Source organism: Marmota monax, unplaced genomic scaffold (assembly GCF_021218885.2).
Source record: "Marmota monax isolate L192 unplaced genomic scaffold, Marmota_monax_Labrador192_F-V1.1 WCK01_AAM20220418_F8-fsc00311, whole genome shotgun sequence".
In the NCBI taxonomy this organism is placed as follows: domain Eukaryota; kingdom Metazoa; phylum Chordata; class Mammalia; order Rodentia; family Sciuridae; genus Marmota; species Marmota monax.
The window spans coordinates 893,734-908,220 of NW_026694601.1; the positions used below are offsets into that span (position 1 = coordinate 893,734).

The 14,487-nt window shown below is 38.7% G+C and overlaps 1 protein-coding gene across 10 annotated transcripts in view; it reads right to left on the minus strand.

The window, feature by feature from the left end:
- The window catches only part of Specc1 (sperm antigen with calponin homology and coiled-coil domains 1), a 287,982-nt gene that overhangs the window by 150,838 nt on the left and 122,657 nt on the right, over positions 1–14,487 (minus strand). The window contains exon 1 of one of the 10 annotated variants that reach the window (XM_046422045.1): positions 8,201–8,403. The exons of the other annotated variants lie outside the window; for them this stretch is intronic. Coding sequence (XP_046278001.1) covers positions 8,201–8,240 — 40 coding nt within the window. The 5' untranslated portion in view covers positions 8,241–8,403. Of the gene's footprint in view, positions 1–8,200; positions 8,404–14,487 lie in introns of those variants that run through there. 10 annotated transcript variants of the gene reach the window in all.

The window sequence follows — 14,487 nt, forward strand, 5'->3', positions numbered from 1 at the left end:
TAAAAGATGATATCTATCTCATCTCTCTAGTTTCTATGCTTCTGTGAATTTATGGTTTATCATAGAGGGCTTGTATGTTTCCTATTTCTCCCCCAGGTTTTATACATTTTGTTCATTCTGTGACTGTGACCTTTATATCCTTACCTCTACCCCCGACTCCCATGCAGGGAATTGAACCCAGGGCCTCAGGAGTGCTAAGCATGTACTCTACTACTGACTTATATCCCTACCCTTGAATGTAACTTTTTAATAAATAATTCATTGTTGATTTCTGATTACTACTAACATAAAAGAAAACCACTGTTATATATACATTCATATACATACATACATACATACTTTTCATATTTGAATATGCATATTCATTTACAAGATGGGTTACCTTACTGAATTCTCCTTAGTTCTAAGTTTTTCAGTGAACTCCATGGCTATTTTTTCTCAATTTTATCCATGGCTGTTCTAATAAAAGAATTACAGTACTTATAAATAATACTAATATTATCTCATTTTTAATAAGCATTTTCAAAAGAGCTTAACTACTTTGGATAGTATATCTGAAAACGATATTGTACAGCTCTACCAGGGTACCACTGTCTTGTTCCAGATCTTTATGGGAATATTTTTAGTTTTCTGTTAAGCTGCTTTAAGACCATTTTAGTTATTATCTTAAGAAAGGATCCATGCCATTCCAATATGAATTAAATGTTTATGAGGTAGATGTTAAATTTTATTAAATGTTTTCTTGACATATAGTAAAACAATTTTTCTCATTAAATTTGCTTATTTTGTGCTGGGGTTGTAGCTCAGTGGTAGAGCACTTGCTCCACATGCATGAGGTACTGGGTTTGATCCTTAGCACCACATAAAAATAAATAAATAAATAAATAAAATAAAGGTAAAAAAAATTTTAAATTTACTTATTTTGCAAATCCTATTTATTTAATAACATTATTACACTCTTGCAACAAGCCAGTTTTTAGCTGATGGTGTAATATTTTATAAAATATATGGTTTGGTTAAATTTGGCTTATATTTTAGTTAGAGCTTATACTTTACATTTGTAAGAATGTACTATTGTAGCCTCTGTAGCTTTATCTACTCCATTCTTTAACAATCTACTTGTACATTTTTCAATTCTAGTGCTTATTTTAATGTTCTTTCATATTTATTCAACAAATATTAACTAAATGCCATCCATGTGCTAAGGAAAGAGAAAAAGTGAAATTGACAAAGTTATAATTTACTGGATTAATTTCTGTGCTTCTTAAAAACTTTCCTGTTAGCCGGGCACCATGGCACACACCTTTAATACCAGTGGCTCAGGAGGCTGAGGCAGGAGGATCATGAGTTCAAAACCAGCCTCAGCAATGGCAAGGCCCTAAGAAACTCAGTGAGACCCTGTCTCTAAATAAAATACAAAATAGGGCTGGGACTGTGGCTCAGTGGTTGAGTGCCCCTGAGTTCAATCCCTGGTACCTCCCCGCCAAAAAAAAAAAACTTTCCTAGGGGTCAAGGTTGTGGTCTGTAGAGCACTTGTCTAGTGTGTGTGAGGCACTGGGTTTGATCCCCAGCACCACATAAAAATAAACAAATAAAATAAGGGTATTGTCTATCTATAACTAAATATATATATGCTTCTGTGAATTTATGGTTTATCATAGAGGGCTTGTACCTTTCTTATTTCTCCCCCAGGTTTTATACATTTTGTTCATTCTGTGACTATATCCTCACCTCCACCGAACTCCCATGCAGGAGTTGTTAAAAAATAACAACTTTCCTGTTTCCCAGATTTCTTGTCTTTTGTGGGGTTTTTTGAGATGGGGTCTTGTTATATGGCCCAAGTTGGCCTCCATCTTATGTTCAAGCATCCTCCTAACTCAGCCTCTCCCAAATAGGTGGAACTCAGGAATGGTACTACCATACCTGGTCTGTTTTTTATTTTCTAATGCTTTTTGTGTACTTCATTTTTATTTATTTATTTATTTATTTATTTTATGTGGTGCTGAGGATCGAACCCAGTGCCTCGCACGTGGTAGGCAAGTACTCTACCGCTGAGCCACAACCCCAGCTCCATGTACTTCATTTATTTTTATTCTTTCTCGATGATAAAAGCTTTCTGAAGAATGAATTTTCTTTATTTATTTTCTTTAATTTATTTGTGACTATTGGTATTCACGTTATTTTTCTAAATTATTTATATAGTTTTTAGCTCCCATTGAATAAAAAATTTTAAATAGCTTTTAAATTTTCAGTTTTTATTATTTACAGTTTATTGATTATAATCACAGGGTAACCAGTAAAATTTCCCTTAAAAAAGAGTATAATGAGGGCTGGGGTTGTGGCTCAGTGGCAGAGCGCTTTCCTAACAATGTGTGAGGCACTGAATTAGATTCTCAGCACCACTTATATAAATAAATAAAATAAAGGTCCATTGACAACTAAAAATTATTGACAAAAAAAAATGAGTATAATGAGGTTTCTTTTTGGTCTTAATGAATAGGTAAATGTCTTAACCATTCCATGAACATTCTGAAAAAATGGTTTGTGTATGACACATGGTTAAATTCTCCCATTCTACTTGTGAGTGTTCCCATCAGTTTCTAATAGGTTTTCATTACTGCCAATGTTTTGCTATTTAGTGTATCAGATTTTGTAACTTCTACTTTTCTTCTTGGATTATAATTTTACTAACATAAAATGTCCTGTCTCATTTGAGATACTCAGGGTGTGTGTTTGTGTCTTCAACTGATTGTTTCTATTGTTTCAATGGAGTGACCCTGTAAGTTAAACAGAGCCTAGAGAGACATCCACAGTTGAATCACGTTTGTCTTACTATCAAAAAAGATACTGCCTTAAGATACAGAAAGTATAAGAAAAACAGGCAGCATTCTATCAAGTCAAAGGTCTTTGTAGTTAGGTACAAAAATTTTTACGTATTTTAAATGCAAAAAAAAAGTGCAAACTCTAATCAAGTGGTATGCCCATATGACCATGGGGCTTTGGGGGGGAGTTGTTCAGGCTCCTATCAGGGGTGATAAGAATTAAGTAAAATATAACTTGACTCCAAAGTACATTGGCATTATAGCACTTCCTTGTTTAATTTTTGAAATCCATGCTGTAGAGAGATTCTGAACTTAGGAATCTATACCTAGTCAAACTGTCAATAAAGCGTGAGGGCAATGTAGGTCAGGAGAAGGTTGAGGAAATTTATCATGTGCAGATTGTCCCTGTATATGCTCAAATCAAATGTTTAAGAATACGTTCAACCAAAACAAAAGGGGCTAAAGTTTACATCTGAAGCTTAAGGAATCAATCCTTGGCCCTGTCAGAGATGTCTGTTTTAAAAATCTCAGCAAACTAAGATGGAAATCCCAAAAATTATATGGAAAGTGATCCCTATATTATTTGGAATAAAACATTTACTAGCCAGGCATAGTAGTGCTAGTAGGTAATCTTAGCAACTTGGGAGACTGATTGCAAGTTCAATGCCAGTCTGCAACTCAACTGAGATCCTGTCTCACAGTAAAAAATAAAAAAGGGCTGATGATATAGCTTAGCGGTAGAACACCCAGTTCAATCCCCAATACCACAAATAATTAAATAACTAAAAAAAGTCATGTAAACATCTTTTAACCATGGAAGGACTTAGAACAAGCAGAGAAATATTTTAAAACAATCAAACAAATAGTAATACTAAGTTGCGTTTTAGAATTATATTTTTTATGTTTAAGAGAATTGTATCTATTAAACAGTTACAGGTCAACTTTTTGATTCTACTATAATGTGTAATTGAGTATTAATTTGTGATTTTAATTTGAAAGTGTGCATTTATAGATTCACACATGTAAAAAAGAGAATGTATAAGTGTTTTGAAATATGTATAGATTGAAGAATCACTATGCTTTCTATAACAATTATTAAATTTATGACTTAAAAAACCAAAATTCTCATTCAGACTTTAACAGGAACCTAAACATATTAATAGACACAATTCAAAATGCTTAAAATTTGTTAGTAAAGTTTATATATTGAACTGAATATTAATCAAAGATCCCCTTAAAAGTGATCACTAAATTTTATTGGATTTATAAATAGGATATCACAATGTTGAACTCGAAAGCTTAAATAACTGGTTTTTATTATTCACTTTAATTGACTTAAGTTTTAAAATCAAGTACTATCTGAAAAAGCATATGATTTGGGTTTTGTCTTAATCTGTGGGAAGAAGACTCTTTTTATTAATGAACAGTTTAACCCACTCGTATTTACTACGGCAACAGATATACTTGATCTTATCTTTTTAAAATATGTGTTATCACTGATTTTTTTATGTAGATATCTTCATTTTAATAAAAAAGGTGCATTTTCCAAAGTATGTCTCTCAGAACACTTCATGAAATTCTTCTACAGAACAAAATATACTTGAGAAAAATGCATACTATACTGAACTCTTAGTGAATATATAAAATCCATGAAATTGAAAACTAATGACAACAGAAGCCAGGAACTCCCGCTCAAGCCCTTTGACCAACCCTCCACCACCTGTATTCCACCACTAGCCTTGGAATACTAACAATGAATTTAGAAAGTTTATGTGTGACTTGCAGAAATGGGGCACAAGAGGAAACTTCTCAACTTTTGTAGTGAGGGTTAGTGGAGAGCCTTGGAAGCTAATAAATCAAGAATTCATAAAAACATAGTATATTATTTTATGTAGAATTATAGGGATAATCACCGCAGCTTTGACATGCACCAGAAAATAAGTTGGACTATGGATGGATAGAGGGACAAAAAGATGAACGAATATAGCAAAATATTAATTACAGATCCAGGTGATGTGTATTTGCATGTTCACTTATATAAGCCTTTCACCTTTTCAGATTAAAATTCTTAAAAATGAAATATTGACACAAATGTGGTTGAGAATGATCATCAAAAGAGACTGCTAGTGTTCACCACCATCCATGCTATCCTCTGCTTGACACACTGCAGACACTTTCCAGTCACTTGGCATCCTGGTGGGGCTGTGTGACTGAGCTTGGCCTGTGGAATGTGGGTGGAACTGGCATGCACCACTTCCAGGTCCGACCCTTAAAGCCTCCTGCAGGATCCTCTAAGCATTCTCACTCTCCTGAATTCAGGCAGATGGATGGCAATCTAGGAGCCATATGATGAAGATGAAGATGAACATCTAATAACCATCAATAATTCCTCTAAAGGCACCAACTCACAGCAGACTGCCACAGGAGGGATAAATAAACTTTTACTGTCTGAACTGGCTATTTAGGGGATTCATCTGTAACTACAGTTATCATTACCTGTAATACAGAGTGCAACCTGAGGAAGTATTACTTTTATATGTCATTTGTATTTATCTTTTAAATGCATACATATAAATTTACAACAAGAAGTAAGCAGACTGTCAACTAGTATCAGGACGAGGAAAAGGCTTCTAAGCTCATTTTCTAAGAGATCTTTAGCATACTGGGCACCTTTGCTTGAATACAAACAGTAAAAACTGCAAAACAGACCCCTTCCTCTGGGTTTATACAATCGCAGCTGGGCCCACTCACCCCTTTACCCAGATGTCTTTGAGTAGTGTGCAGACTGCACAACCATGTTCAACAGCCCTCTCTGACAATATAAGAACTGAAAACCTGGTTGGAAACAAGAGTTGTTAACTGGGACCTTCTAGGAAATAAGAGATGTGGTCTTCAGCATGCTGTTCTGTTTCTAGCTGCCCTTAGACACTGTGAGATAAAATTGTAAAAAGACTGTCATTCTTGTTAATGTTTTTGAGTTTTTTGAGTTTTTTTATCTTCAAGTCACTTGATCAATTTTTCTTACCCATCCTGCAGTACCACAATGCGTTACAATGACCCAATTCAGAACATCGCAGATACCACCAAAGATGAACTTTGTTTGCCACCACAGCAAATCCAAGGGCTAGAAAATAAATAGCAGTTAAAAACCTGCCTCCTGCCTGGATACACCCCAAAGTAGGCAAGGAAGAGAAGACCTGGAAGAGATGGTGCCCTCCAGCCCTCTGAATCCTGCTGAAGGAGTCTGAAAGGAGAATTTTACCCCCATTTATTCTTTATTTATTTATTTTGAGATGGGGGGTCTCACTATGTCACCCAGACTGTTTTCCAACTCCTCCTTCAGCTTCCCAAGTAGCTGGGACTAGAGTTGTGTGCCATACCCTTTAAAAAGATCCTCCTCACCCAAACATTTGAGGTCCTGCAGATCCACAAAATCCCAAAATTGTGACTGACTGCTCTCCAAGGTCAGATTCTAATCCAATGCACCAATAACTGCCAGTGGGAGGCATCTAATACTGTTCCAGCCCCCATGGTAAAGCAGAGTGGAAATACGTTTATCTTTAACAAAACTCTACTTTCCAGAATCTCACTGATACATTTCATCATAGCAATAAGAAGAGACTAGTTAAGATTACGCTCATCCTTTCAGTCAAATGTCCAACATTGAAAGTCCTTACCAAGATTTCCCAATCAAGTGTCTTTAACTTCAACGAATCAGACTCAGTTCCTATTCTGAAATTATATAAACCCTGAAAACTACAAACACAAAAGTGTCATTAGCATAAAAATATCTTGGATTTCTTATTCATCAGAATGCTTTAAAATGTAAGGTCACTTAGAAATTGAAACACAAAGATCCAAAAAACTCAAAAACATTAACAAGAATGACAGTCTTTTTACAATTTTATCTCACAGGAAGTAATAATAAACAGGGTTTTTTCACATTTCTTGGGCACTAGTGAGAGGTGTTTTGAAAATGTTACAAATCCTTTACCTAATAAGTTATCAACAGGGTTTACCCAGGCTTCTTTACACAGAAAAATCAATATACTGTTCTTATTTTTGTATATATTGGTTATTCTGCACAGAAAAGTTTGGACAAGTATTGTGTAACTAAAGACTTCTATGTAACCTATGCAGTAACCCCACCTCTAAGATTTTTCTTGACAGTGTTTCTGTGTAGTTATTGAAGTTTTCAGTCCTGGCTATTGTACCAGTTCAACATGCCACAGAACCAGGGAGGCACCCACCTTTGCCCAGCCCCAGGAATATGGTCAAAACAAGCAGTTCAAGGACTGAGGCATAAATGACTGAGGCTGAGACAACCAAGTTTTTAATCATAGCACTGCTCCCAATTCAAGGGATAAATCATTTGGACAAATCAGTTCACTTCAGAGCCTCAATTTCCTGGCTCAAATTAAAAATTAAAGATTACTCCTTTAAAAAAGATTTAATAGTTATGACTGGTCACATGCCACCAATGGACTCCAACATTAGATCAACTATCTCTTTCCAATCACCTAGGATGCCATTTTTGAGACTAAAATAAAATCCACTTGACTTCATGTGTCAGTACAGAAACGTTCTGTTTCGTTTTTTTAAACGCAACCCGTGGTTATTAGCATCAAAATCTGTGCGGGAGTCCAGGATGAAGGACCAGAAGATGAAATCTAGAGCCCAGCTGTCTCTACAAAAGCTCACTCCCTTCATTTCCAAGGAAATAAAAATTTGATAAACTGGACAAGTTCTGGCATCCCAGAATAAGGACAGATTATGTTGGGGGAAGAAACAAGTCACAATCAAGCCCTTGGTCTGAGTATGAGTAACAAAATCAGCTGACGGGGTCGCCACCTTCCGCGGGACTCCAGAAAAGTGTGATATGCAAATGATGCACTGCAAAAAAAAAAAAAAAACGGACAATGAACCAGAAAACCACTGCCAAGTCACACTTTTCGTCGCCCATGGCCCAGAAAGTCTGCAAGAACTGCCTACACCGCATAGGAGACCCGAAGGGCCAGAGAGGTCACACGGTGACGCCTTCACGAAGACCCTTCCCCGACCCCACTTCTCGGGCCGGGCCTGGGAGCTCCTTCCCGCTCCACTCTCGGGAGTCCGGGCTGACCCCGGGGCTTTCAGGTACGTGTTTATAGCGAGTGGCATTTCCTGGTCGCGGAACCAGCACAGGTAATTTCACAACCCCATCAGCGCATTCCAAAGGCAAGAATCACATCGCGGGAACTTCACCTTTCCACACTCGCCCCCACTCCGCGCAGCGGGTAGCGCCACAGCCGCCGGCCCGCCAGCCCGGGAGGCGGGTGGGGGAAGGGCGCTCGGCAGGGGAGGGGGCGCGGCGCGACCCCCAGCCAAACCACACCGACCTGGTTCGGGATCCTCTGGCCGCCCAGAGTGGTTGCCCATGCTCTGCTGACTCGGGAAGCTGCCGGCTGGCCGGCTTCGGACAGGGTGTCCACCGTGCCGCAGAGCGCGCTGGCTCTGGCTGGAGAGGCAGCTGCGTCCGCGGGTCCGCTCCAGTCAAAGAAAGGGCCGGGCGCCTTCCAGTTCCCGGCGGCCGCCGGCTGAGCCGCTCCTCGCGCCCGCGGGCGGGCCCGCCCCCTCATCTACATACCGCCCGCCCTCCTTCGTTCCACGCGACCCGCCCCCCTCATCTGCATCCCGCCAGAAAGAAAGGGCTGGCCCTCCTGGACTCCACGCGGCTCGCTTGGCGCGGCCCGCCCATCTCATCTACATATCCCCGCCCATTCGTCTGCATATCGCTTCCCCGGTGTCCAAAGGGTCCCCTCCCGGTCTTGGGACTGACGCACCGGTTGACCGACTTCTGGCCTCCATCCGCCCACAGCGAGAACTGCAGTTGGACAAGGTAGGCTGGAAAAACCCCACTGCGGAGAGGCTAACACCAAGAGCCACAGAAAAGGCCAAGTACCGCGCATGTGAAATTAGATCTATCAGAACCAGAAAAACCTAGAGTTGGCACAGAGAAGACGCTTAATAAAGATTTTTCCGGATGAGTGAATGAATGAATCGATGAACAAACAACTCTTGGGGAGGTGAAGAAAAAATAATGCTCGCAAAGAACATGCCCACTAGTCAAGAAGAATACTATCACTAGTAATAAAAATGCATGCGGATCATAAATATTTCTATTTATATACTATACTGCCACTGTTGGAAATGATTAATTTATGCAAATTACCTTGAACAGCTCTCATTTTACAGTGAAAACACTTAGAACTAACTAAATCTGCAGTGACAATATTTAGAAGTTAAAAAAATCATTAATGGAATGCTAGTCCTGTCTTCTGCATCATTGAACATTACAGTCCATTTTCAGTCATTTTTCCTGACTATCAACATATTAGGACATTGCTAATCACTCCCAGCATTTCAAAACTGTATTCACTTGGTTTTCAGGATGCTATACTCTCCTAGTTTTTGGTCCACCTCCCTGGTGGCCTCTTCTCAATCCCCTTTGTTGGACTTGACCTCTAGACTCTGGAGTGCCTTACAGCTCAGCCGCCTGACTTCTCAACTCTCTTGGTCTTTTATTTCCCAATTTGTGGCTTTTGTTGTTGTTGTTGTTGTTGTTTTAATAGGGGGATTGAACCCAGGGGTGCTTAACCACTGTGCCCCACCCCCACCCCCACTTTTTAAATTTTGACACAGGGCCTTGCTAAATTGCTGAGGGTCTCACTAAGTTGCTGAGACTGGCCTTGACCTTGTGGTCCTCCTGCCTCAGCCTCCCAAGTTGCTGGGATTACAGGCATATGCCACCATGGCTGGCCCTACTTGTGGCTTTTAAATACCATCTAAATATCTCCAGGCTGGTCCCCTCTTCTGAAGTTCAGACTTTATTTATCCAACTACTTTCTCAATGACACTTCTTGATGATTCCACTTAGACATCTAAATAAGCATCTCCAATTTAACCAGAACAAAACTGAACTCTTGGTTTTCTCCCATAGATCTATGCCCCTCATATCTTCTCCATTTCCATAAAAGGAAATTCCATTCTTCCAGTGACTCAGACCATAGACTTCAATGCCTCTCACATGCCACAACCAGTTCATCAGCAAATCCCGTTAGTATAGATTGTGTATATCATAAATGCCACTATGTTTCAGTACTTCTTACCTCCCCCACTTACTGCCAAGCCACTTACTGTCCAAGCCACTGTCATCTCCTGCCAGGATTACTGCAACTGCCTTCTAACCAGTCTCCCTTCATCCCCTGCTTCTCTATAGTCTATTCTCCACATACTAGAATAGAGAGTGATGCTTCTAAAACCTACCTCAAATCATATCATGCCTCCATTTACAATACTCTGATGTGCTTCTGTCTCATGTAAAGGAAAAGTATAAATCAGTGGCCTCCAAGTCCCAGAATAATTTTCCCCTTTCCTCCTCAATGAACTCACCTTCCCCATCTCACACTGGTTTTGCCGCACCAGTCTCCCTACTGTTCTTCAAATTAGCTGAGCATGCTGCCACCTAAGGGCCTTTATACTTGCTATTCCCTCTCCCTGGAACACTCATCAAGATACCTATGTTAAATTGACCATATGATTCACTCTCACCTCCTAGGTCTCTACTCAAGGCCTCTTCTTATTAGGAGCTTCTCTTATAACACCACATTAAAAAGTAAAACAGACCCTCGACCCTCCTGTCCTCTTCTTTTCTGATCTCTGTGACCCTTATCACCATTTTGTACAGTAGGGTTTCCCTTATCCAAGGGGAAAATGTTCCAAGACTCCCTGTGGATGCCTGATATCACAGATAGTACTGAACTGTACCTGTACTGTATTTTTTCCTGTGTGTATGTGCCTGTGACAAAGTTTAACTTACAAATTCAGGCACCATAAGAGATTAACAACAATAACTTACTGTAGTTCTTAGCAACCTCAGCGTATGATTTTTTTTCTATCCTTACTAATTTGCAAAATATTTTTATTTAAAGGAAGCACATGGGATGTGGCTCAAGTGGTAGTGTGCTTGCCTGGCATGCGTGCGGCCCGGGTTCGATCCTCAGCACCACATACAAACAAGGATGTTGTGTCCACCGAAAACTGAAAAATAAATATTAAAAATTCTCTCTCTCTCTCTCTCTTTAAAAAAAAGGAAGCACATTATGGCATCTCTTTTGCACATCACATCCATATTGCCAGCATCACTGGTCTTGTGCTTCGGGATCATTAATAAGTAAATAAGGGGCTGGGGATGTGGCTCAAGCAGTAGCTGGCTCGCCTGGCATGCGTGCAGCCCGTGTTCGATCCTCAGCACTACATACAAACAAAGATGTTGTGTCCGCCAAAAACTAAAAAATAAATATTAAAATTCTCTCTCTCTCTCTCTTTAAAAAAAATAAGTAAATAAGGATTACTTGAATAGAAACACTGTGATATGGTGACAGTAGAGCTGATAACCAAGATGGCTACTAAATGAGTAATGACAAGGGATAATGTATACAGTGTTTGATACACTGGACAAAGGGATGATTCACTTCTCAGAGTGGGACAGCCTGAGATGTCATACTTATAATGGCACACAATTTAAAACTTACAAATTGTATATTTCTGGGATATTCTATATTTTCAGACTGTAGTTGATCATAACTGAAATTGCAAAAAGTAAAACCGAGTATGGGGGCTGCTATATACTCTGAGTATACTAATTGCTTACCCTCCCCTGGAATATAAGCTTCATGAGAGCAGGAACTCTGAAGAAATGAACAAATAGATGGAAAAAAATGTGTAGAATTCATCACATATAAATCAGTCCTTAGTTAGACATTATTTCTTTTTAGTGAAAGTACCATAAATTGGTTTCTCAAATAAAATTAACTGGAGACAAAAGTGTCACAGTTTTCTTTCTGTAATCTACCAAACCTAACACAGCTCTAAACACAGAAAAGCAAATGGACTAAGGAAAATGTGACACAGGACAAAAGGAGAGCAGAAATGTGTATGAGATCATGTCAACCCCCTCCCTTTAAAAAAATGTGAATAATCATCAGCCCAGAAAAGATGGCTGACTTCCCCAGATGTTTCCAGAATGATAGGTAAAACCTGAGTTTGTGAACATTGTTAACAACAATATAACTTCAGTTTATAGAATAGTTACATACTTACCACTAGAGTTTGGAAACTGATGAGTCATTTTATTAATTTATAATGTGTTGAGTCATTAACATGTCTCTTTATAAACACTGAACAAGTAAGACACCAGCCCAACCTGGACGCCTATGGCTCTTTCAACTCTCACATCAAAAATATCCGGATAATCCTGTGTATCTTATGTCCTTTACATGGTTCAGATGTTGCCTCTCTCATCTCTTGCTGCATTCGCTTTAATGTGGGCCTTCATCTCTTACAAGAGTGACTGAATTAGCTTCCCAGTGACTGAATTGCTGCTTCCAGTTTCGCTTGTGTTCAAATTGCTTCTCCTTCCCAACTTTTTAAAAATAACAATTCTGACTATATCAATCCTCAGTTTAAAAGCTCCCTGTGACTCCCCTCTACCTTTAAGACAAAGTCCCTGGTTCTTAAGCCTGATAAACAAGGTCCTTCAAAATCTTGGACCCCATCTTCATACCTACTATTCTAGCCTCATCTTTCAAAAGTGCTATATGTCCTTCTACTTTATATTCCAGCAACATTAAGCCAGTTGTAGTTCCCAAAATACACCCTACTGTCACTGTCATAGGCCTCTATGCATTTATGTCTGCTATCTCTCTGTTTTGATTACCATCTCATAATTTGGCTGCCTGGCAAATGCCTAGTCATCTTGTATGAATTGGATAGTGCTCTCTTACTTCCGCCTCCCAATTCATCAGTGAAGCTCTAACCTCCAATGTGGTGGAATTTGGAGATAGGGTCTTTAAGAGATAATTAAGTTTAAATGAGGTCATAAGGGTGGGACAATCTGATAGGATTGGTGGCTTTAAAAGAAGATCTCTCTAGCCTTAGGCATGGTGTCACAGGCCTGTAATCCCAGCTACTACTAGGGAAACTGAGACAGGAGGATCTCAAGTTTACAGCCAGCCTCAGAAGCTTAGCAAGACCTTGTCTCAAAATAAGAAGGGCTATGGGGTGTAGCTCAGTGATAAAGCACCAATGGGTTCTGTCCCCTGTATGATGTGTGATGATGTATGTGTGTGTCCCTCTCTCTCCCGCTTCTTCTTGCTTTCTCCCTCTGATAATGTAAGGACACAGTGAGAAGGTAACCTTGTAAAAGCCAAAGAGAGAGCCTTCACCATAACCTGACCATGCTATCTGCATCGTGATCTCAGACTTTAGCCTCCAGAACCTTAAGAAATAAGGTGTTGTTTAAGCCACTCAGAGGATGGTATTTGGTTCTGGCTGCCCAAGCAAACTATGGCATCACCTCCTCTGATTAGCCTGCCCATCCCAGGCAGAATTAAAATCCTTCTCCTTCCTGATACTTCTCCATTTTGCAAATGCTTGAATTTCCCCATGTAACTACACCATTTGAATCATTCTTCTTAGGAGACTATCAACTCTCTGAGTGGCAGCAATGCTGTCTTATTCCTCTTTTCCTCCCTAATACCTAACATAAAGTAATTTTTAAAATATTTATTTACCTTACAGTATGGTGAAAACATTAATTTCTCAAACTAAAAAAAACTAACATGAATATTTGAATTGTTAAAGGAACCTTTGCTGTCTACAGAAATTGTTATACAATGAGAAAACAAAGACATCAAGTCTATCCAGATTTAATCTATAACTTTAACATAATTCAAATCAATCATGAACTTGATGTGTTTATTACTAGGTTCACCTGGAAGAATAAAGGCATTGGGAAATCCAAGAAAATTTGGAAAAGAAAGAATAAAGAATAATGAAACCTACTTTATTAGAATTTCAAAATGCCAAAAAAAAAATCACATAGTAATGTGATCACAATAAAATGGAAATTAAAATATAGGTTTAAAAGAATTTAATATAAAGTGGCACTTAAAGCTAAAATTAAGCAAAACCCCTATCTCACTCCTTATGACTAAATTCCAATTCAATACTACTTTAATGGGAAAATGTGAAAATGAGAGTCACAGAAGAATATTTATAAAAAAAAATATAAAATATCATCTAAAATGTACAAAAGTTGGGCTGGGGATGTGGCTCAAGTGGTAGCGCGCTCGCCTGGCATGCGTGCGGCCCGGGTTCGATCCTCAGCACCACCTACAAACAAAGATGTTGTATCCACCGAAAACTAAAAAATAAATATTAAAAATTCTCTCTCTTAAAAAAATAAAATGTACAAAAGTCTTTATTGTTCAGTTTTTCATTTTGAACATTTTCAAATTAATCTATAAGTGTCACAATTATAATACAAAGATCACTATTATATGCCCATCATCTACATCTACCAATTGTAAACATTCTACCACATTTGCTTTTTATTTCTACTACCCCTCCCCAATAATTGGGGGAAACTGAAGGTAATGGCGAGGGGGTATATGGAAAATTTTTATACTTTCCACTCAGTTTCCTATAATCTAAAAAATAAAATCCATTAATTTAAACAAATCACAATCAAATAATAACCTGGAGCTGTAATTAACACTATAAAACAGGTGGATGACCTATCTATGAGACAACCCTACCTCTTCCTTATCAAAGAATTCCAGGG